The sequence below is a fragment of the Scyliorhinus torazame genome, chromosome 9 (assembly GCF_047496885.1).
Source record: "Scyliorhinus torazame isolate Kashiwa2021f chromosome 9, sScyTor2.1, whole genome shotgun sequence".
In the NCBI taxonomy this organism is placed as follows: domain Eukaryota; kingdom Metazoa; phylum Chordata; class Chondrichthyes; order Carcharhiniformes; family Scyliorhinidae; genus Scyliorhinus; species Scyliorhinus torazame.
In genome coordinates this window covers 38,550,058-38,574,043 of record NC_092715.1, presented here as the reverse complement: position 1 = coordinate 38,574,043, position 23,986 = coordinate 38,550,058, and the positions used below count along the sequence as shown (strand labels likewise).

At 48.7% G+C, this 23,986-nt stretch overlaps 1 protein-coding gene across 3 annotated transcripts in view; it reads left to right on the top strand.

Annotated features, from left to right (window-relative positions):
- Window positions 1-23,986, top strand: part of asb5b (ankyrin repeat and SOCS box containing 5b) — a 99,965-nt gene that overhangs the window by 62,700 nt on the left and 13,279 nt on the right. For all 3 annotated transcript variants that reach the window (XM_072515790.1, XM_072515791.1, XM_072515792.1), the window contains 3 exons: window positions 6,148-6,227; window positions 19,557-19,664; window positions 22,255-22,405. In XM_072515790.1, coding sequence (XP_072371891.1) covers window positions 6,148-6,227; window positions 19,557-19,664; window positions 22,255-22,405 — 339 coding nt within the window. The remainder of the gene's footprint in view (window positions 1-6,147; window positions 6,228-19,556; window positions 19,665-22,254; window positions 22,406-23,986) is intronic.

Sequence of the window (23,986 nt, the reverse complement as noted above, 5' to 3'; positions counted from 1 at the left end):
AGATGATGTCGGGTCGGCAGTATGACTCCAGTCTCCCAAATTCTTCAGGGCAAACAGCCGTGTCATAATATACATCAGTACATTATGGTGCAATCACATACCCACACTGATGGTCATGCAGTAGGACCAACCAGCATACATAACACCGCAGCCAATCACCAGTGAGAGCACAAGCACTATAAAGACAGGGGACAGGAGAGTTCCCGCTCATTCTAGCAGCAGCCAGCTCAGAGCACAGAGCTCACAACCTGCATCACAGACATTCAACATGTGCTGAGTGCCTCACCATAGCTAGTGATAGGAAAGGGTCCATAGTTAAGCTAGTATTGCTTATACCCACGTTTACAGTATGTTAGCATAGTTGAACAGTTAATAAAATAGCATTACACCACTTCCAGCATTGTTGGCTTCTTTGTGAACCAGAACACCCAACACGACATGGTACAAGGAGTGGCCCCAATCTAGCACTTGTGAGACCTTCCTGCAACTTCTCTGCATGGAGAACATCAACCCGCCGCCGCTCCGCATTGCTGGCAATCTCGGGGTAAATTGGAAGATATTTAAACAGCGCTTCCAGCTCTTCCTCGAGGCCACGGACAGGGAGAATGCATCAGACACCAGGAAGTTAGCCCTTCTTCTCTCCATGGCTGGGCAACAAGCCATCCACATCTTTAACTCCTTGACATTCGCGGACGACGAGGACAAGACCAAGTACAAGACGGTGCTCCTCAAATTCGACACACACTTCAGTGTTGAATTCAATGAAAGCTTTGAAAGGTACCTGTTCCAGCAGCGCTTGCAGGGTAAGGACGAGCCTTTCCAATCCTATTTAACACACCTCCGCATCCTCGCACAATCCTGCGGCTACGGGCCCACCTCCGACTCCATGATACGCGACCAGATTGTTTTTGGGATCATGTCGGACACCCTGCGTCAGCAGCTCCTTAAAGTTAAGCAACTAACCCTAGCGACTGCCATCGAGACCTGTGTCCTCCATGAGAATGCCACCAGCCGGTACTCCTACATACAGGCAGCTGAAACGGCGCGGCAAGGGCCCCATGAGGCGGAATGGGTCCAAACAATTGAACACCTCCCGGGCCGCAGTCTGGAGGAGGGCGGCCATTTTGCACACTTTCCGAGGCCTCCCACGCTTGTACGCGCCAAATGAGGGGACGGTGATGTGGAGGAACGCGATGCACAGGCCCGCACCATGCAAGACCGTACGGCGCATGCGCGGTGGTGCAATGAACACACTGACGTCACGACGTCCGGCAACTGTGGCTCTGCCCACTTAAAGCGGCAATGCCCTGCAAAATCGCGACAGTGCCTACGCTGTGGCAGGCTTGGCCACTATGCTGCCTGCTGTCGAGCAGCCCAGCCTGCCAACTCGCAACGATTTAACCAGCCTCGCAGGAATGTTCGGGCAATCCAACCCACCTTCACCGAGTCCGATCCTGACTTCATGCAGACCAGTGACACCGAGGACAGGGAGCCTTTTCGAGTCGCTGTCATAATCAAGAACAGGCTGTCCCCGAATCGAAAGCACCAGCCGCTGTTGGTACACAGCATTGATCTGGACGACGAGTGGTGTGCCACCCTGATGGTCAACCGATCCCAGATCAGATTCCATCTGGACACTGGTGCTTCCGCCAATCTCCTCGCATGGTCAGCATTTCAAACCCTGGGGGTCAAACCAACAATTCTTCCATCCAATTGCCAACTGGTCGACTGTAATGGTAACGTCATCCCCGCGACTGGGTCATGCCAAATCGAGGTGACACCCAACTCGCGAAAAGTCACCCTACCCTTCGAGATCGTGGGCTCCTCAAAGGACTTCCTGCTAGGCGCACAGACATGCAAGCTCCTCAACCTCGTGCAGCGCGTACATTCCCTCTCCAGAGGTCACATCTGACTTCCAAGATGCGGACTTCAGGTCGCAACTAAGTGCCATCATCACTCAACACCGAGGTGTCTTCGAAGGCATGGGCACACTTCCCTACACATACAAAATCCTGCTTAAACAGGGCACCACGCCTGTGATTCATGCACCTCGCAGAGTCCCAGCACCCCTCAAGGACCGCCTCAAGCAGCAGCTGCAGGACCTCCAAGACCAAGTAGTGCTTTCCAGAGTGACGGAACCAACCGACTGGGTCAGTTCCATGGTGTGCGTCAAGAAGCCTTCCAGCAAGCTCTAGATCTGTATTGACCCGAAGGATTTAAATCGTAACATCATGTGGGAGCATTACCCTATCCCCAAGCGTGAGGAGATCATGTGCGAGATGGCTCGAGCCAACATATTCACCAAGCTAGATGCATCAAAGGGCTTCTGGCAGATTCAATTGGACAAGTCCAGCAGAAAGCTGTGTACTTTCAACACCCCATTTGGCAGGTACTGCTACAATAGAATGTCATTTGGAATCATATCAGCATCTGAAGTGTTCCACCGCATCATGGAGCAGATGATGGAGGGCATCGAGGGTGTGCGCGTCTATGTGGACGACATCATCATCTGGTCCACCACCCCGCAGGAGCAGATCAGTCACCTCCAATGCGTTTTTAAGCGAATGCGGGACCAAGGCCTGTGCCTCAACAGAGCCAAATGTTCTTTCGGCCTGACCGAACTCAAGTTTTTAGGAGACCACATCTCCCGGTTGGGTGTGCGGCCGTATGCGGACAAGGTGGCAGCCATCACGGCCATGCAGAAGCCGGCGGATTAAAAGGTGGTGCTCCGGTTCTTAGGAATGGTCAACTTCCTCGGAAACCTCATCCCTAACCTCGCTTCCCACGCCACGGCTCTCCGCAACCTAGTCAGGAAGACGACAGACGTCCAGTGGCTTCCCGCCCACCAGCGTGAATGGGAGGAGCTCAAGGTCAAGCTGACCACCACCCCGGTATTGGCGTTTTTCGATCCTGCAAGGGAGACGCAAATATCAACGGACGCTAGCCAATCTGGCATAGGGGCGGTGCTCCTGCAACGAGATTACGCCTCGTCATGGGCCCCTGTTGCCTATGCATCACGGGCCATGACCCCCACAGAGCAGCGCTATGCGCAAATCGAGAAGGAGTGCCTAGACCTGTTGACCAGTGTCGACAAGTTCCATGACTATGTGTATAGCCTTCCCCAGTTCACTGTGGAGACCCACCATTGCCCGCGGGTCGGCATCATCCAAAAAGACCTCAATGACATGACCCCTCGCCTACAACGCATTCTGCTCAAGCTCCGGAGATACGATTTCCAGCTCATGTACACACCGGGTAAGGACCTGATCATAGCCGACGCTCTGTCCAGGGCAGTCACCACTCCGTCCAACCCAGAGGCGTTCGTTTGCCAAGTCGACACCCATGTGGCCTTCACGACCGCCATCTGCTGGCCACGGATGAACGCCTAACCCACATTCTCCGTGAGACTGCGGCTGACTCCCTGCTACAACGTGTGATGTGCCACATGACTGACGGATGGCTCAAGGGACAATGCCCGCAGTTCTATACTATTCAAGACGATCTGGCAGTCGTTGGTGGTGTCCTCCTGAAGCTGGACCGCATTGTGATCCCACACATAATGTATCACCTGGTTTTAGAGCAGCTGCACGAGGGCCATCTCGGCGTAGAGAAGTGCCGACGGAGGGCCCGAGAGGCTGTCTACTGGCCTGGCATAAATGAGGACATTGCCAACACTGTGCTCAGTTGCCCCACCTGTCAGCGGTTCCAGCCGGCCCAACCACGGGAGACCCTTCAGCCCCATGAGTTGGTCACGTCCCCTTGGTCTAAAGTAGGCGTGGACCTGTTCCATGCGCTCGGCAGGGACTATGTTCTCATAGTTGATTATTGTTCCAGCTATCCCGAGGTTCTACGCCTGCACGACATCACGTCATCGGCTGTTATCCGTGCCTGTAAAGAGACCTTTGCTCGTCACGGCATCCCACTCACTGTGATGTCGGACAATGGCCCCTGCTTCGCGAGCCAGGAATGGTCTAACTTCGCCAGCAGGTACAACTTTGTACACGTGACGTCCAGTCCCCTGCACCCCCAGTCAAATGGCAAAGCAGAGAAGGGCGTCCACATCGTAAAGAGGCTCCTCTGCAAGGCTGCTGATGCAGGATTCGACTTCTCTGCCTCGCCTTGCTGGCCTATCGCTTGGCTCCACTGTCCACGGGCCTGTCACCAGCCCAGCTGCTGATGGGTTGCACCCTCAGGACCACTGTACCGTCCATTCACGTCCCAGACCTCGACCATGCTCCGGTCCTTCAGCGGATGCAACAGTCTCGCGCGCAGCACAAGGCGGCGCATGACGCTTGAGCGACTGATCTTCTTGCTCTGGCACCAGGTGACAACGTCCGAATCCATCTTCCGGAGGGTGGCTGGTCTGTGACTGCTGTGGTTCTTCGGCTGGTGGCTCCCCGCTCATTCCTGGTTCATCTGCCTGATGGCTCCATTCGCCGCCGCAATCGGCGTGCCCTTCATCTGGTTCCACGCTTGCTACGCGATCCTCCACCGGTGCCACGCCCTCCTGTTGTCCCTGACCTGGACTTTGTAGAGCTTCCGGATACTCTGCATCCTCCTCACTTGGCCGTGGCCCGGCCCGATCCTCAGCCGGTGGCTCCTGACCCACCCTTGAGGCGGTCAACCCGAATTTGTCGCCCACCTCAGAGACTTGATTTATGAGCCTTACAATGTTGGACTTAATGCTTTGTTCTTTCATCCTGTTTCAGCATTTCACTAGTTTATAGCATTCGTTATTAGTTTTGTTGTTGGTGTAACACCTTGTTTTTCTTTTCTCTGCACCAGGCACCTTCCCGTGTATATAGACTAGCCTCATGTACATAGTTATGTAAATACTGCACACAGATGGTCAGATACAGTCATTTCACGTTATTTATTCTCACATAGGCATATGTTCTTTGTAAAGAAAAGGGGGGATGTCATAATATACATCAGTACATTATAGCGCAATCACACACACACACTGATGGACATGCAGTGGGACCAACCAGCATACATAACACCGCAGCCAATCACCAGTGAGAGCCCAAGCACTATCAAGACAGGGGACAGGAGAGTTCCCGCTCATTCTAGCAGCAGCCAGCTCAGAGCACAGAGCTCACAGCCTGCATCACAGACATTCACCATGTGCTGAGTGCCTCACCATAGCTAGTGATAGGAAAGGGTCCACAGTTAAGCTAGTATTACTTATACCCACATTTACAGTATGTTAGCATAGTTGAACAGTTAATAAAATAGCGTTACATTACTTCCAGCATTGTTGGCTTGTTTGTGAACCAGAACACCCAACACGACAAGCCGCAGAAATCACCAACCCTGGCCGCCATTTTGAATTTACTAACGAACAAACTGTTAAGCTTGTTAACAACCCAGTCACCCGCAATCTTTCATTTTCTACTGCATTGAAGATGTTTGGGAATGATTTTAATGCCGGTATAAAGAGGTGGCACAAGGGCAGGAGAAAAGGCCTGCCAACAGGACCATGGTTGAACATACTGGTGAAGGTGGCCGTGTTTGCGTGATTTCCTGTGACATTTTCGGAGCCTTGAATGCAAAATAATGGTTGAACCAGAGAACAGGGGGTCTTTACAGTTCCAACCACGAGTGACTTCCTTTTCGCTGCCACATGACGTCCTGTCCTACAATGCCGATTGGGCAGGAAGGCCCATCTCCCCATTCCCACCCGATGGACACTAATTGATCTTCGATGCTTGATTGGATGAGCGGAGACGGCAGTAGTGGGAGCGAGCGGACCACTTTTCCATTCCCCCTCCCTCACTCCATTAAGAGTCACAAAATCCGTCCAGTAAACCATTTGAGGGCTCCGACTACACCTTCCAGTAAATATATAGTTGTTTTTAATTTCATTGCTACGGCCAATAAATGTGATCTGGTTTGGTGTATCTCAACATAAGGTTGCAGGAAAAAAATTGCAAGTTTGGTGTTGCCACAGAGTGTTTACTTGTTTCATTCACTTGCGAAACCATCTTGATGTGCAATGAGTGTTGTCAGATTTATTTTTCCCTCTTATTGGATGAGTTGTGTTTTGACACTGCAAATGGTATGTGATAGACACTCCCGTCACCAGAACCTTTTATCCGCTCCGAATACTTTCTTTATTTATCATTTTATTTTCTTCTTGAAAAGGTTCCTGGGCTGATCGTTCGCCTCTACATGAGGCAGCCAGTCAGGGGCGCCTTCTGTCCCTCAAAACCTTGCTTGCACAGGTAGGTGATTGCACATTATGGTGAGTTATATATTTTACAGTGCAAACCTTTGATCATTTGTCTTTTACATTTGTTTTATGTCTGGGAAGTACCCCTACTTATGTATAATTTGGGCGATTTTTTGAGTGTCTAAAATCATCTTGGGCGCGATTTAATGGCCTCGTCGCCCAAGACTCAGTAACGCGACAAGGTCATTAAATCTCGCGGGAGGACTCTCACGAGATTTGCAACGCACAAAATGCCCAAGAGATGTAACAGAACCTCGCGAGCTGTCACGATCTGAATCTTGCCCTCGCTGGGCGAGATCCAGATATACATATTTAAATGAGCATAATGGCTCATTTAAATATGCCTACTCCGTATTCTCCCAAGCCTGGGAACTAACGCCCTTGCCTGGGAGACCTCGCCAGGGTGTCATTTAGTACACAAATGTGGACCAGGTGTAACAGCAGTTGGGGGGGTCTCCCAAATCATTGAGACCCCCCAGTGGTCGGGGTACCCTGGCACTGCCGCTAGCACCTGAGCACCTTGGCTCCACCAGCCTGGCACCTTGGCACTGCCACTTGGGCTCCCTGGTGTCACTCCCAGGCTGGCAGGGGAACTGCCAGGATGCTGGGCTGGCAGTGCCAAGGTGCCCGGGTGCCAGGTTGCCATGCCAGGTATCAGGCCCGGAGGTGAGGGAGGGCTTGAGGACCCTGCAGTGGGGGGGGGGGGGGGGGGGTGTTCCGGAGGCCAAGGTGGGTTGGCTGAGGTGGGGTCAAAAGATCGGCTCAGCATTTAAAAATGTCGGCAAAAGCCGTGAATGCTCTTCCTGCGCTGGCGAGCTGAGATTTTCAGTGTTTGGGGTGTTCCTCGCTGAGGGCAAAATAAACGGCAAAGTGGCGGTAAATAGCGGGGTCGTTCTCAGTGCTGCAGGCGCTGTGAAACACCCCACTCAACGCGTCCAAAACTGGACTCGATTTCTGTCCCTTTAAATTGTGCCCCTTATTCATCAGTATAAAGCAATGTGGAAAGCGGTCTTCCCTCTCCTTGTTTTCAGTGTTAGCCATGATTCACTCAGAACATTTTGTCTAAAACAGGCTTGTCCAACCGGTGGCCTGCAGGCCGCATTGTGGCCTGTGAAGTCCCTCAATGTGGCCCCTAGAGCCACTGTTCACAGTACCAATAAGACAGGCAAATAAAATTCAGGATTTTGCAAGGGGCTGCTCCCTCAATCACATTTCCCATTCGTGAGCCGATCAGCAGCAAACGAGGGAGAGAAAGATTGCAGGAGGAGTGAACAGTGGCGGCAGTGAATATGCTGCCGGGCCCGGGAAAGTGAAGGTGCGGCAGGGCTTGGGGCCAGGAAGCAAATCTGGGGTGGGGAAACAGTATGTGAGAGCCGGACAGAGTGTGAGAGAGGGAGAGAGTGTGAGAGAGGGAAAGAGTGTGTGTGTTTGAGAGAGGGAGCGAGTGTGACTGGGAGGGAGTGTGAGAGAGAGGGAGAGAGTGTGACTGTATGAGAGAGGAAGAAAGTGTGTGTTTGAGAGAGAGAGAGTGTGAGTGTGTGTGAGGGAGGGAAGGAATATATGTGTGAGAGTCGGTGTGAGAGGGAGAAAGTGTCTGAGAGAGGGAGAGTGTGACTCTGCATATGTGAGAGAGGCAGAGGGTGTGTTTGTGTGTGTGGTGGGGAGGAAGAAAGTATGTTGTTGTATGGGGGAGAGGGTGTGGGGGAGAAGTGTGTGTGGGATGGGGGGAGAGAGAAAGGGTATATGTGGCGGAGAGTGAGTGAGTGAGTATGCATGCATGTGTGTGTGTGTCTGGCTTACTCCCCAGTCTCCAGATTCTCAGTCACCCTCAAACCCCCCCCCCCACCCCCCCCGCCCACACCAACACATATTCTCACCCACTCTCACAGTGAGCGAGGGTGAGTGAGAAACACCCTGAGACGGAGTGAGCTGGACACACAGACTCTCACCCTCTTCAGGTCTAATGGTCATTTTTATTAACTGCTTTATTTTTCCTCAGCAAATTGTTTCTCTCCTTCTGACTCAACTTTTTACTTTGAAATTCTTATGTTTTCTGAAATCTGCTCATCGGCCCCTTGAGTCGTCAACTGCCCAGTCGGGTGGACATAAACTATCCCGTCGGCACTAATCCAAAGAAGATTCCCGGAGTGTTTATTTGCTGGGATCTGTTTTGATACATGTTTGTAATAGAATATACTTCAAAAAAAACTAATCCAAAGAAGAACAGGACATTCTCCCAAATTGCCCAGACAAATTGTGTCCCTCAACCAACTAAAACAGAATATGTGGCCATTATCTCATTGGTAGTTGTGGGACCATGTTGTGTGCAAATTGCCACATTTCTCACCCAATAGCAATAACCACCCTTCAAAAATATTTCATTAGTTGTAAAGTGCTTTGGGTCCTCATGATGATTTGTAATCCTCTATTGAATCCAGTTCTTCCTTTTGTCAATGCTTGCTTTGAAATTAAATGAAATATGTAAGAAGGTCAACTTTTTAGGCGCAGCATGGTGGCACAGTGGTTAACACTGCTGCCTCACGGCGCCAAAGACCCGGGTTCGATCCCAACCTCGGGTCACTGTCCATGTGGAGTTTGCACATTCTCCCCTTGTCTGCGTGGGTGTCACCCCCACAACCCAAAGATATGCAGGTTAGGTGGATTGGCCACGCTAAATTGCCCCTTAATTGGAAAAAAATAATTGGGTACTCTAAATTTTAAAAAAACTTTTAAATCGCTGCATCTATTGACTGTACTCTATGCTGTGTCTGGGACAGTCTCCCATTCATTACTTCTGTACATGTGAACTGTTTTTAATACAATACCAGGAGAAGTGTTGGGCTACAGCAGTTGCTGCAAAGTAAAGTCTTGGGCTTGAATATTTAGCCTGTGGCCACTTATGCGCCTTAACTGGGGCAAGGGCAGGCAATGCCTGTCCCCCGAGGCCATGCCTGCCCCAGCGTAAAATTGCTTCAGGATCAGGTGGAATCTCGGAGCGAATCCCGTGCATGCAATTTTGCATACCCCTCCTGCCTCAAAACCTGCTGGGGTGGCGAGTGAAGGGAGGGGTGGGGTTGGGGGGGTGGTGGTGGACTGGGGTGCGGGGCTGGTGAGCGTGAAATTCAGGCCTTGGAATCTCAACAGAAGGTCTGTCAAAACCCGAGTATCATCGCACAAGCTGGGCTGGATTTTGTGGAGACTTCATGCCAGGCGGGCTCGGAGAATTGCACAGGGGGCCAGGCATTAGACTCCAAGTTGTGAGCGTAAGCAATTAAGTCAGCAGCGGGATGGTAACACGATGAAAGACTTGCCCGTTAGCGCAGGAAGCTCATTGATATACTTGATTGCCCACTTGCTTATAACTTAAACGCAATTCAATACAATTTAATCCTGCCTCCCCGATTCTGTGAACCTCATGTACCCCTCACGTGCCTTCAGTAACCTGCCCAGTGAAAGCTGGTGACTTGTATGAGGCTTCCTCGACTCACTGTGAGAGGCCTTTGGACTTCCAAGGGACTGAGACGCAGGGCACTGGGTTGATCTTAGAGATGTGTCCTTTATGCAAACACTTGCTGAGCGGACATTTTGAGGGGCAGAACCTCAGGCAGGAAATTCAGAGCCGAACAGTACTGTTTGTGAGGAAGTGGCTGGCACATCCGTTCTTGTGTCAGGACCCATGGAAACATAGAAAATGGGAGCAGGAGTAGACCATTTGGCCCTTCGGACTGCTCTGCCATTCAATATGATCATGGCCGAACCTCTATCTCAACGTCCTGCTCCCGCTTCTCCCTAAACCCCTTGACACATTTACGGCTCAAAATCTATCTAATTCCTTAAGTATATTCAGTGACTTGGCCTCCTCAACCTTCTGCGGTGGAGAATTCCACAGTTTTGTCACTCCCTGAGTGAAGAAATCTCTCCTCATCTTAGTCCTATCTATACTTAAGGAATTAGATAGCTTTTGAGTCCTATCCTGAGACTATGACCCCTTGTTTTGACCCTCCAGCCAGAAGATGCGACATCCCTGCATCCAATCTGTTCAGCTCTGTCAGAATTTTATGATTTCCGTTTCATAAATCCATGTTGATTTTGACTAATCCCGTTGATATTTTCCAAGTGTCCCATAATTGTATCTTTGATTGCACGTTCTAGCATTTTCCCTGCTTCTGATGTTGGGCTCACCGGTCTGTAATACCCTCCTGATATTTTTTTAAAGAGTGGGGTTACATTTGCCAGGACCATTCCAATATCTACCGAATTTTGGATGATGACAACCAACGCATCTACTATTTCCATAGCCACTTCCTATATTACGCTGGGACATATTTATCAGGCCCTGGGGATTTATCGGTTAATTTCCCATTAATTTCTTCAGCGCTGTTTTGTTAGTAATGCCAATTTCCTTCAATTCTTCCTTCTCACTAGACCCTTGATTTCTTAGCATTTCCGCAAAATTATTTGTGTCTGCCTCTGCGAAGGCAGAACTAACGTAGTTGTTTAATTGCTCTGCCAGTTCCTTGCTCTCTCTTATGAATTCTCGTTTCAGACTGCAACGCACCTACATTCATCTTTATTACATTTTTGTCTTTTTATATACATATAGAAGCTTTTACGGTTCCCAATCCTCGGGCTTGCTGCTTTTTTCTAACAACTTTTTATGACTTCTCTTTCGATCTGAAACTATCCAACTATGCTTCATTTCTTTTGTAAGCCATGGTTTGTATGCATTTCTTGCTGTGTTTTGCACCAGAAAGGAATGTATGATTGTAATGCAATGCATACATTCATTCATTGAATATTAGTAATTGCCTGTCCACCATCGTGCCTTTTAATTAAGTTCCCCAATTTATTGGCGCCAACTCACACCTCATATTCTGGTTTATATGGGGCTGGTTTAGCACAGGGCTAAATAGCTGGCTTTTAAAGCAGACCAAGGCAGGCCAGCAGCGTGGTTCAATTCCCGTACCAGACTCCCTGAACAGGCACCGGAATGTGGCGACTAGGGGCTTTTCACAGTAACTTAATCTGAAGCTTGTGACAATAAACGATTTTCATTTAATTTCATATTCAGAGTTTCCTTTGTTCAGATTTAGGACCCAAGTTCCAGATTGCACTTCTTCACTTTCCATCCAAATAAAAAATTCCCAACATGTTATGGTCACTGTTTCCTCAGGACAGCGCACAACAAGATTATTAATCAATCCCTTCTCATTGCATGATACCAAATCTGGGATAGCATGTTCTTCTTTTAAATTCACTTTACGGGGTGTGGCGTCGTTGGTTAGGTCATCATTTGTTGCCCATCCCTAGTTGCCCTTCAGAAGGTGGTGGTGAGCTGCATTCTTAAACCACTACAGTCCCTGAGGTATAGGTACACCCACAGTGCTGCTAGGGAGGGAGTTTCAGGATTTTGACCCAGCAACAGTGAAGGAATGCTGATATATTTCTAAGTCAAGATGCTGAGTGACTTGGAGGGGGACCACCAGGTGGTGCTGTCTCCAGGTATCTGCTGCTTTTGTCCTTCTAGATGGTAGTGTTCGTTAGTTTGGAAGGTCCTGTCTAAGAAACCTTGGGAAGTTCCTGCAGTGCAGCTTGTAAATGGCACACACGGCTGCCACAGTTCATTGATGGTGGAAGGATTGAATCTTTGTAGAAGGGGGAGCAATCAAGTGGGCTTCTTTGTCCTGGAATAGTGTTAAGCTTCTTGAGTGTTTTTGGAGCTGCACTCATCCATGCAAGTGGAGAGAATTCCATTACACTCCTGACTTGTGCCTTGTAGGTAGTGGACAGGCTTTGGGGAGTCAGGATTGGAGTTACTTGTGTTATGGGCCAGGGTTTAAAAACTCCAAAGTGTATTATGGAGTTCACCTGACCTATAAATTTTTGTTGAATTTGGCTAGGATGAGCACACGAGCCTTCACTTGAGGTGTGATTCAACAGTCTTCCTGGACACTTTAATCAAAATAAGCTTTATTCTAAGAACTTAGTTAACATTTATATATAACCAAACAGCAAGAAATGTTATCAATTACAAACATAAAAATACCCACAGCTACAGTAATCTATGTATAACATTTAATGAATTCCCCATAACTGTTCCAATTAGGGCAGCACGGTAGCATCAGTGGATAGCATTGTGGCTACATAGCACCTGGATCCCAGGTTCGATTCCCCGCCGGGTCACTGTCTGTGCAGAGTCTGCATGTTCTCCCCGTGTCTGCGTGGGTTTCCTCCAGGTGCTCCGGTTTCCTCCCACAGCCCAGCAACGTGCAGGTTAGCTGGATTGGCCATGATAAATTGCCCATAGTGACCAAAAAAAAGGTTAGATGGGGTTATTGGGTTACAGGGATAGGGTGGAAGTGAGGGCTTAAGTGGGTCGGTGCAGACTCGATGGGCCGAATGGACTCCTGCACTGTATGTTCTATGTTCAGAAAACAAAATCCCATGAACCAAAATCCCCTTTTCAATGGCGTGGCCCAGCATTCTGCAATCTCACTTGAATAAGACTGGCTTTTCCTGAGATTCTGACCCCGTCTCACCAGCAGGTTCAAACCCTTCTGGAAAGCAAATTATCTCTTTTTTAAAAAAAATTTAGAGTACCCAATTAATTTTTTCCAATTAGGGGGCAATTTAGCGTGGCCAATCCACCTACTCTGCACATCTTTGGGCTTTGGGGGCGAAACCCACGCAAACACGGGGAGAATGTGCAAACTCCACACGGACAGTGACCCAGAGCCGGGATCGAACCTGGGACCTCGGCGCCGTGAGGCAGCAGGGCGAACCCACTGCGCCACTGTGCTGCCCAGAAAATTATATCTTTTAAGTTACCAAAACGGCAGGTAGCTATGATCAATTTTTTTTTTCCTGGGACAACTGTTTAAAATGAAAATAGAGAGACAGGAATAAAACACTTCTTTCTCCCTGAATTCACAGCAGTCAAATCTGAAAGTATAAGTAAAACTCTCAGCCACAGCTTACAGAGCCACAGCCCAGCTCCACCCACACAATGACATCACTGAAGCCATGTGATGCAAGGTATTGATGAAGTAACTGAAGGTGGTTGGGCCTAGGGCACTACCCTGAGGAACTCCTGCAGTGATGTCCTGGAGCTGAGATTTTTGACCTCCGACCACCACAACCATCTTCTTTTGTGCCAGGTATGACTCCATGCAGTGGAGAGTTCCCCCCCTGATTCCCATTGACTCCAGTTTTGTTTTTTCCTTGATGCCATACTCAAGTCAAATATTGCCTTGATATCAAGGACAGTCACTCTCACTTCAACTCTGGCATTTAACTCTTTTATCCATGTTTGAACCAAGGCTGGAATGAGGCCTGGAGCTGATTGACCCTGATGGAACCCAAACTGCGCGTCCGCGAGCAGATTTTTGCTGAGGAAGTGCCGCTTGATGACCCCTTCCATCACTTGGCTGATGATGGAGAATAAACTCATGGGTGGTTTTAGCCGGGTTGGATTTGTCCTGTTTCTTGTGTACAGGACATGCCTGGGCAATTTTCCACGTTGCCGGGTGAATGTCAGTGCTGTAGCGGTATTGGAACAGCTTGGCTATGGGTGTGGCTATGGAGGTGGATCATCCACTCGGCACTTCTGGCTGAAGACTGTTGAGAATGCCTCAGCATTGTCTTTTACATGGATGTGCTGGGCTCCTCCATTATTGAGGATGGAGATGTTTGTGGAACCCCCTCCTCCAGTGAGTTGTTTAATTGTCCACCACCATTTACATCTGAATGTGGCAGGACTGCAGAGCTTAGATCTGATTCCTTGGTTGTGGGATCGCGTAGCTCTGTCTATCACTTGCTGTTTAAGCTGTTTGGCATGCAATTGTTGCAATGTCACCAGGTTGTCACCTCATTTTTAGGTATGCCTGGTGCTGCTCCTGACATGCTCTCCTGCACTCTTCATCGAAACAGTGTTGATCCCCTGGCTTGGTGGTCATAGTAGGCCATGAAGTTACAGATTGTGGTTGAATGCAATTCTGCTGCTGCTGATGTCCCACAGTGCCTCATGGATGCCCAGTCTTGAGTTTTTAGATTTGTTCAAAGTCGACCCCATTTAGCACAGTGGTAGTGCCATACAACACGATGGATGGTATCCTCAAAGTGAAGACGGTACTTAGTCTCCACTGGAACTGCACAGTGGTCACTCCTCCTGATACTGTCATTGTCAGATGCATCTGCGACAGGCAGATTGGTGAGGATGAGATCAAGTATGTCTTTCCCTCTTGTTGGTTCCCTTACCACCTGCCATAGACCCAGCTAGCTCAGTCTGTGGTGGTACTGCATGATGATGGATTTTGACGTCCCCCACCCAGAGTACATTCTGTGTCATTGTCACCTTCAGTGCTTCCCACAAGTGGTTTTCAAGGTGGAGGAGTACTGATTTATCAGTTGAGGCGGGACAGTATGTGTAGTAATCAGCAGAAGGTTTTCTTGCCCCTGTTTGGTGCCATGGGACTTTATGGGGTTCAGAGTTGATGTTGAGGACTTCCAGGGCATCTTTCTCCTGCTTGCATACCGCTGCGCTGCCGCCACCTCTGCTGGAACTGTCCTGCCGGTGGGACAGGACATATGCAAGGATGGTGATAGTGGTGTCTGGGACATTATCTGTAAGGTATCATTCCATGAGTATGACTGTCAGGCTGTTGTCTGACTAGCCTGTGAGACAACTCTGCCGATTTTGGCACAAGTCCCCAGATGTTAGTATGCAGAACTTTGCAGAGCCGAGAGGCCTGGGTTTGCTGTTGTTGTTGCTGGCACCAAGGTCAGTGCCGGGTGGTCCGTCTATTTTCATGTTTTCTTCGCACCAGTTGAATACAACTGAGTGGCTTGCTAGGCCTTTTCAGGGATATTTAAGAGTTAACCACATTGCTATAGGTCTCGAGTCACATGTAGGCCAGACCAGGTGAGGATGGCAGATTTCCTTCCTTAAAGGGCATTCATGAATCTTTTTTTTACAACAATTGACAATGCTTTATGGTCATCGTTAGACTTTTAATTCCACATGTTCTATTGTGGTGGAATCCCACCACAAATTCCTCCATCTGTGTGGTGGGATTCAAACCCGGTCCCCAGAGGATAACCCTGGCCTCTGGTCCAGCGATAATACCACTGCACCAGCGACTCCCCAGTTGGTTCCTCAACATACTGGTTTAAAAAAACCATCTCGTACACACTCCAGATATTCATCTGCCACAGTATTATTGCTAATTTGGTTTGTCAGGTTTATGTGCAGATTAACGTCACCCATGATTCCTGTAGCACCCTTGTTGCACACATCTCTAATTTCTTGTTTATGGCCATTCCCTACCTGGCCATCTTGGAGGCCTATGGACAACTCCTCCAGATGATTTCTTCCCCTTGTTGCTTCTTAGCTCCACCCAGACTGATTCTACATCCAGATTTTCTGAGCCAATATCCTCTCTCATTACTGCACCAATTTCATCCATAACTAACAACACCACGTCACCTCCTTTTCCTTTTTGTCTGTCCTTCCTAAATATCAAATACCCTTGGATATTCAGTTCCAGCCTTAGTCACCCTCCATAATCCCAATTATATCATACCCATTTATATCAATTTGTATTGTTAATTTGTCTACCTTATTGCGAATGCTCCATGCATTCAGATACAGTGGGCTGGATTCTCCATCCCTCTGCGCCAGATTTCTGGTTCAGCATGCTGGCGGGATGCTCCGTTTCACCGGCCGGTCAATGGGGTTTCCCATTGTGGTGCATTCCCACGCCGTTGGGAACCCCCCGGGCTGCCGGCAAAACGGAGCATCCCGCCGGTGGAGAATCCAGCCCAGTGCCTTTAGACTTGTATTGCGATCCCAGATCTGATCCCAACATAGGCTAGGATACTGGACAGAAACTCTAATATTTTTATTTTTATTTTGTAAGGAAAGGATACTTGCTCCGGGAGTGATTTCACAAAAGATAGGGATATGGTATACGAAAACCAACTTTATATTAACACAGTATGAAAATACCTTTAACATCACACAAGAAAATTAACTTACAATTACTCCTTAAACAATGCTAACCAATGCAGTGGCACAGTAACCCTTAACTGCTCTCTTTATTCCCACACAAACAACAAGAAAAAACATCTCAGCTCTCAATACACTGTAACTTCCTTTAGTACTTCGGGATACCTGTTTTACAGAGATGTCTTTATACTCTACTTTGAAAAAGAAGGATCTTTTGACACTGCTTTAAAGAAAAGATCTGACTCCTGTCCGAACCATGCAGAAATTCTTGCTGTACTTCTTCAGAAGCTGCTTCAACTGGTTTGTTCACCTGGCCAGCCACACTGCTAATCTGTCTTATCTTTTAACTGAACTACAGTGAGAGCAAAATTTTGACTTCTGCTCACAGCTTCATCTAAAACTCCACTGACCTGTTTTTCGGCAAAATGCCTGATATCTTAGCTCCACCCATTAACTACATTATCTTACCAAGCTGAAATCTAATTAACTCCACAGAGAACCCCCCTTAATCCAAACAAATCCGCATTAGCCCAAGCTTTTTACAATGCCCTAATTGCACTCCTGGCCCTCAAACTCTTTTAAGCCAAAAGCTAGGGATACCTGGCTGCACCAAGTACCTATAATAAAGTACACCTAAAATTCATACATTCATCACACTTGTCCTTTTAACATTTTTACACATTTTGTTTAGCTATTGTCCTTTTTGGTGCTCGCCCTTGTTTCTTCTGCCTTATGCTTGCCGTTCTACCTTTTTGTCATTCATTTCTATATTTATTTCCCTCTCTTGTGTCTCCCCGCTCAGGTTCCCGTCCCCCTGCCACTCTAATTTAAACCCACCTCAGCAGCGCTAGCAAATAGTTCTGCAAGGATATTGGTCCCAGTCCTGCTGGGAGCAACCTGTCCAGCTTGCAGTGGTCCACCTTCCCCAGAATCAGCCCCAATGCCTCAGGAATCCAAATCCCTCCCTCCTACGCCACCTTCCCAGCCACACATTCATCTGGTCTATTCTCCGATTCCTGATCCCACCAGCACATGGCACGAGGAGTAATCCTGAGATTACTACCTTTGAACTACTGCTTTTTCACTTATTTCCTCGCTCCCTATATTCAACTTTCAGGATCTCATCCTTCTTCTTACCTATGTTGTTAGAACCGATGTGGACCACAACCTCTGGCTGTTCACTCTCCCCTTCAGAATGTCTGCAGCCGCTCAGTGACATCCTTGCCTCGGACGTCAGGGAGGCAACGTATCATCCTGATGTCACATCTGCAGCCGCAGAAATGTCTACCTGTTCCCCTTATGATAGAATTCCCTATCACTATTTATCTCCCACTCTTTTTCCTCCCCCACCCTGTGCGTCTGAGCCACTCATGGTACGACCAATCTGAATCTTGCTGCATTCCCCTGAGAAAACATCTCCCAAGAGACATCTACATGGAATATCTGTTAGAGAGAGAAATAGATGTAGGGGACTATACTTGCCAAGAGCTTATACTGTGTCTGGTGGTTACCCATTCCCTTGCATCCTGTGCACTCTTTACCTGCGGTGTTACTGCCTCAGTGTGTGCTATCCACGAACATCTCATCCAGAAAAATGCTCCCCAGTGACTCAAGTCACAGCTCCAGCTCTGAAATGCAGATTTCAGGTCCCTGCAACTGGAGACACTTGTTGCACAAATAGTCACCTCGGACACTGGAAGTGTTCCTGACTTCCCAGATCGCACAAGAGGAGCACTTCTGAGCTTCCCTGCCATGACTTTCCCTTAAATTACTCCCATTACTTTTAGTTCCTCTAGTTTCCTGGCTCCAACACAATTCTAATTAATATTAAAAGTGCCTACGGCGGGCACAGGGGAGATACGTGTGATCGAATGGCGGGGGAACCTCCAGGACAAATAAGGAGCCTCTGAATCAGGGCCAAAACTTTCTTGCCAAAATCCAATGTCTCAAAATAATTTTTTTCTTGGTTCCCCTCACCCCCTTCGAACATCTCCCGTCGTCACTCTCTACCTTATTTACCGTCATTCGCCAATCAACACCTCCACCCAAACCTCCCCCACACCCAGGCCACCAGGCCCTTCCCACTTCACTCCGCTATTCCCCCGACCCCACTCTCTGTCCTCTCTCGGATCCCTCTTCTACTTCTCCATGCCCCTGACCCCACTCCACACACCCCTGTCGCACACTGCGGACTCGCCCTTGCTGCTCCTGAGTCCCCCGGCAAGCTGCCACTCTTATGCCACAGAGTTCAACAAAGAAAACTGCTGACCTCAGTCACAACGGTCCAAAGCTGACTGTTGCATGCCATCTTTCAGTGAGGGTGAAGCAGTTGCAAGAGTTTCCTTGCGCTACTAACTTAACCTTGAAGGTAGTACTCAATTACAGAAAGTTTTAACGTAATGAATATTTAAGGAATGCAAATGTATTACAAGTAGAACCCATCATGGGACAGCATGAGGTCCAATCCGCCACTGCTATGTTGCTGACTTCATCTCTCCACCTCAATCTGCCCTTGAGAAACTAAAATTTTGCCTCCTGCCATGTTTCTTGTTCTTGAAGGCTCCTTAAAACACTGTCGGTAGTGCAAGCACGGGGATCATCCATGGTGAACTTCTTCATTCTCGAGCACTGGACTGTGAACCTCAGGCCTCATCTAAACCTGCTAATGCCAGTAAATGATCTTCTGTGGCGGTGGAGAGAAACCCTCGGTGGATTCTGGGGAATCTTATTTGCTCTGGAGCAACAGAAGTTCTGATGCTGGAGATTTAAAACACCGAGCTTTCTTAAAAAAGCCTGCAAGGCGACTTCCAACTCTTAACGTGGGGCTGGCTGCCCTTGAGAAAAACGACAGCGGATCCAGCATGGCCTTCCGATGATGTAGGCTTCTCGCTGTCAGAGCCACCCCTGGCCACCACTCTTGTCACTCACAGTCATGGTCTTGCTGCCAAGTAATCGGGTTCTGCCGACCACCGCAGACCCACGCCAGCCAGAGCCCCGTCAACCTCCGGGTCTGCCAGCGAGAACCGAGAGGGTAGGACTAAATCCAGCCCATTACAATTAAACCTGAATGCCTGTTCTCAGTGGACACGTCTGCAAACGGGAGGGAGCATCTTTCAGAAAGAGAGCTCTGCTGAGATAGATGTTGATCCGCTGATTTGGGCCTGGATAAGATATGGGCGGGGTGGCGGGGCAGGGGGGTGGTTAGTGAAGAGGAACAGAATTGCAAAATTAAAGCTGCGCAAATGTTTACAATTTTTATATTGCGATTTACTCTAACATTTTGATCGCACTGTTGTAACTTTTGTCGCACTCCAGGGTCACAGTGCCAACACACTGACGATAGATCATGTTTCTCCACTCCATGATGCCTGTCTGGGAAACCATGTAGCCTGTGCGAAGGCCCTAATAGAAGCTGGTGCCAATGTGAGTATCTTGACGCGATGGGCACGAACGATATCATTATCATCCAAATCTCTCCCTCAGAGGATCGTGACTTTTAGGGCAAAGTGGGGTTTTAGATTTGGAAATAGATTTTTGTTAGGTAAGGTGCGACGTGCAGGTCAGACAGCACAGGCTCCCTGGCCAACTCTGTCCATTCCCCTTTGGCACTGGTCTACACTGGAGGGTGACCACCCTGCCCCACTTTATCGAAATATTGCCGGCAGCTGTTCCATGGCTGCTTCTTTGGCTGAAACTGTCCCAATGAAGGCCTTCCCTCTGACATTTAACACCCTTTTCAGAGGGAGGACAGTTTCCAGGGTGACCCCCAGCCCTTTAAGAACATACATTGTGCTGGATAACCTGCCTGGTTTGATCAAGCAAGTTACTCACAGTGCAGTCCCACAATATTCTAATGAGCACTACTGTCTACACCTCCCGCTGCCTCAGGAAGGCAGGCAGCATTATCAGAGACCCCTCCCACCCAGGCTTTGCCCTCTTCCAGACCCTTCCATCAGGCAGAAGATACAGAAGTCTGAAGACCCGCACATCCAGACAGAGGAACAGCTTCTTCTCCACAGCTACTAGACTCCTCAACGACTCCCCCTCAGACTGATCTGTTCCCTGTAAGAACACTATTCATGACGCCCTATGCTGCTCTTGCTCATGTATTTGCTTTGTTTGGCAGTTGTTCCGCACTGTAACCAACCACTGTTTGTCGATGTACCATTTGTCAATGTACTCTGTTGATTATTCTTTTTGTCTACTATGTACATACCGTGTGCGTTCTCTTGGCCTCAGAAAAATACTTTTCACTGTACTTCAGTACATGTGACAATAAATCAAATCAATCAATCCATCAATCAATCAATCAATCAGCACCAGGTTAACACTTTGCCCCGCTACAGATGCACGCAGTGTAAAGGGAACAGCTCTCCTGCATGCTTCTGAGTTAGGACTGCCGTTAGAATCATAGAATCACTGCAGTGCAGAAGAAGGCCATTCGGCCCATCGAGTCTGCACCAATCCTCTCAAAGAGCATCCTACCCATTCGGTAGCACAAGTGGATAGCACTGTGGCTTCACAGCGCCAGGGTCCCAGGTTCGATTCCCCGCTGGGTCACGGTCTGTGCGGAGTCTGCACGTTCTCCCCGTGTCTGCATGGGTTTCCTCCGGGTGCTCCGGTTTCCTCCCACAGTCCAAAGACGTGCAGTTTAGGTGGATTGGCCATGATAAATTGCCCTTCGTGTCCAAAAAGGTTGGGAGAGGTTGTTGGGTTGTGGGGATGGGGTGGAGGTGAGGGCTTAAGCAGACTCAATCAGCCGAATGGCCTTCTTCTGCACTGTATGTTCTATGTTCTATCCCCATAACACCGTAACCCCACCTAACCTGCACATCCCGGGGCAATAAGGGTCAATTTGTGTTGGCCATTTCACCAAACCTGCGCATCTTTGGATTGTGGGAGGAAACTGGAGCACCCGGAGGAAACCCACGCAGACACGGGGAGAACGTGCAAACTCCACACAGTCACCCAAGGCCGGAATTGAACCCGGGTCCCGAGTGTTGTGAGGCAGCAGTGCTAACCACCGAGTTCTACCTGATGCCACTCTGCTCCAATGGCCTTAGAGTGGGATCAATCTGCTTGGGAAGCAATTTGAGGGTGGTGGATTTACTTTATGAACACCGCCTGCCAGCCAGTTGAAATATTAGTTGAATGTTTTCAGCCGAGTGGGAACACTGATGTTAGGGTGAAAAGCAGATCCTGAAGTCACATTGGCAGCAGGTCCTGTTTGGCCTTTGGCAACTTCCTAAATGGCTGCACGTCGGGCAGGTTCCTGCTGCTGCCAGTCCAATCACAGTAGGTGGCAGCTGTGGAGCCACCGGGAGAGGTGCACATTGCTGAAGACTGCAGAGGACCTCAGGCATACAGGAAATAGGTGAAGAAATATATATTAAAATAATTCACGGGGCCAAGGGCCAGAGCCTGTGCTCGTGAAGTCTCCCTCCCCCTGAGCAGCCACTGGGATTCTGCTTTCTGTGGCCTTCATACGTGGTGCAAAGTCATCCCATGTCGGCAAAATGCCAGCGGCATGGTATCGTAAGCCTTAATAGGGCGTTACATATCATAGAATTCCTTCAGTTCTAAAGGAGTCCATTCGGCCCATCAAGTTTGCACCGACCCTCCAAAAGGGCACCGCACCCAGGCCCAATGCCCCACCCTATCCCCATAACCCCACCTAATCTTTGGACACGAAGGAGAAATTTAGCATGGCCAATCCACCTAACCTGCACATCTTTCGACATATATAAACTTTCTGCCTGCATTCTTGGGAAGGCTGTCCGCCTGCTTCTGGCCCCGCTGTGGGTAAAATGTCGATGTCAAAGTCCCGAGTCAGGAAGCTGACCTGACCCAGTCCTCGTGAATGGCCTCCTTCTGCACTGTAGGGATTCTATGATCCAGGGCCCAGTAAAATTCATCCTAATTGCATTTTATTCAAAGCCTCTGCATTCACGCGGTATATCTCCCCGATATGCTCAGCTTAGCTAATGTTTTTGTGATGTGTATTTGTTAATAGATCAATGCCACGACTATTGATGGGGTCACTCCCCTGTTCAGTGCCTGTTCCAGTGGCAGCGCGAGTTGTGCAGAGCTCGTGTTGCAGAATGGTGCCAAACTACAAGGGCAGGACTGTTGGGCTTCCTCCGTTCATGAGGCATCAAGCACAGGTGAGCCTTCAATTCACACGAGCACCTTCTCTTTTCTAAGACAAAAGCAAAATACTGCGGATGCTGGAAATCCAAAACGTTTGATCAGCACAGCATTTTCCGTTTTCACTCATTTTTTTTTTGTTACTTCTTTACTTACATTTCAAGTTAGGAAGTCAAGGATCCAGCTGCACGGGGAGGGGTCAAGTCGAAGATTGCAGAGTTTGGTTATAAGTCCCGTCGGGATAATGGTGTTGAAGGCGGAGCTGTGGTCGATGAACAGCAGTCTCACAAAGGTGTCCTTGTCGTCAAGGTGTTCGAGTGTTGTTTGTAGAGCCAGGGAGATACATCTGCTGTGGACCTGTTGCAAAGATAGGCGAACTGCAATGGATCGAGACCGTCTGGGAGGCTGGCAGAGATCTGACTCATGACTAGCAGCTTGAAGCATTTCATGATAACAGACGTCAGGGCCACCGGGTCGGTAATCGTTGAGGCAGGCTACTTTATTCTTCTTTGGTACTGGTACTATGGTATGATCATCCAAAGCCAACTCTGCTGGGCTGGCCATTTGCTTAGGTTGTCAGAATCCTGACGGTCAAAGTAAATCTTCTTTTCCCAGCTCAAGAAAGCTTCTGAAGAAGAGGAGGACAAAGGAAGCACTTCAAAGGCATCCTGAAGGCTTACCTCAAGAAATGTAACATAGACGTCAATGCCTGGGAGGCCCTTGCTCAGAAGGGACCTACTCGGAGGAATCTCCTGATTAAAGGGACACAATTCATCGACAACACCTGATGGCAAAAAGAAGGAGCCTGAGAAAGGAATACCAGCAACCAAGAGTCCAACGATCGATCCTACCTCCCGGAAACACCTGCCAAGTGTGCTGTTGAAGATTTGTCTCTAGGATCAGGCTCATCAGCCACACAAGGACCCACAGGACCCATGACCAGTAAGGTGAAGTTTCTTCGGTGGATAATCATACTCGTTAGCGAGTGATCGCCGAAGAAGAAGAACAGGGGCTGGTTTAGCACAGGGCTAAATCGCTGTCTTTGAAAACAGACCAAGGCAGGCCAGCAGCACGGCTCAATTCCCGTACCAGCCTCCCTGCACAGGCGCCGGAATGTGGCGACTAGGGGCTTTTCTCAATAACTTCATTTGAAGCCTACTTGTGACAATAAGCGATTTTCATTTCATTTTCAGTTAGTGACATGGTTAATGTTGTATTATCAGTCATGTAGCTCAGGTATATTCTGATTCTGTCCATTACAAATAACTGCCTTTGTTTCTTTAGACTTTGTTTTTAAAAGTGTGGCACACATGTTGATATGTGACAGATAGCAGTGTAATTAAGAAAATAAGAAAGAGGAGCGGGAATCGACCTTATGTCCTGTCTAGCCTGCTCCTCCATTTAATACAATCATTACTGATCTTGGGCTTCAAATCCACTTTCCATGCACCTTGCATATCCCTTGATTCCCTGATAGACCAAAAATCTTCCCCTCTTAACCTTAAATGTATTCAATGGTCCTTCTGGGGTATTCCGGATTGCAAAGATTCGCAACCCTTTGCGTAAAGACATCTCTGCTCATCTCAGTCCTAATCCTG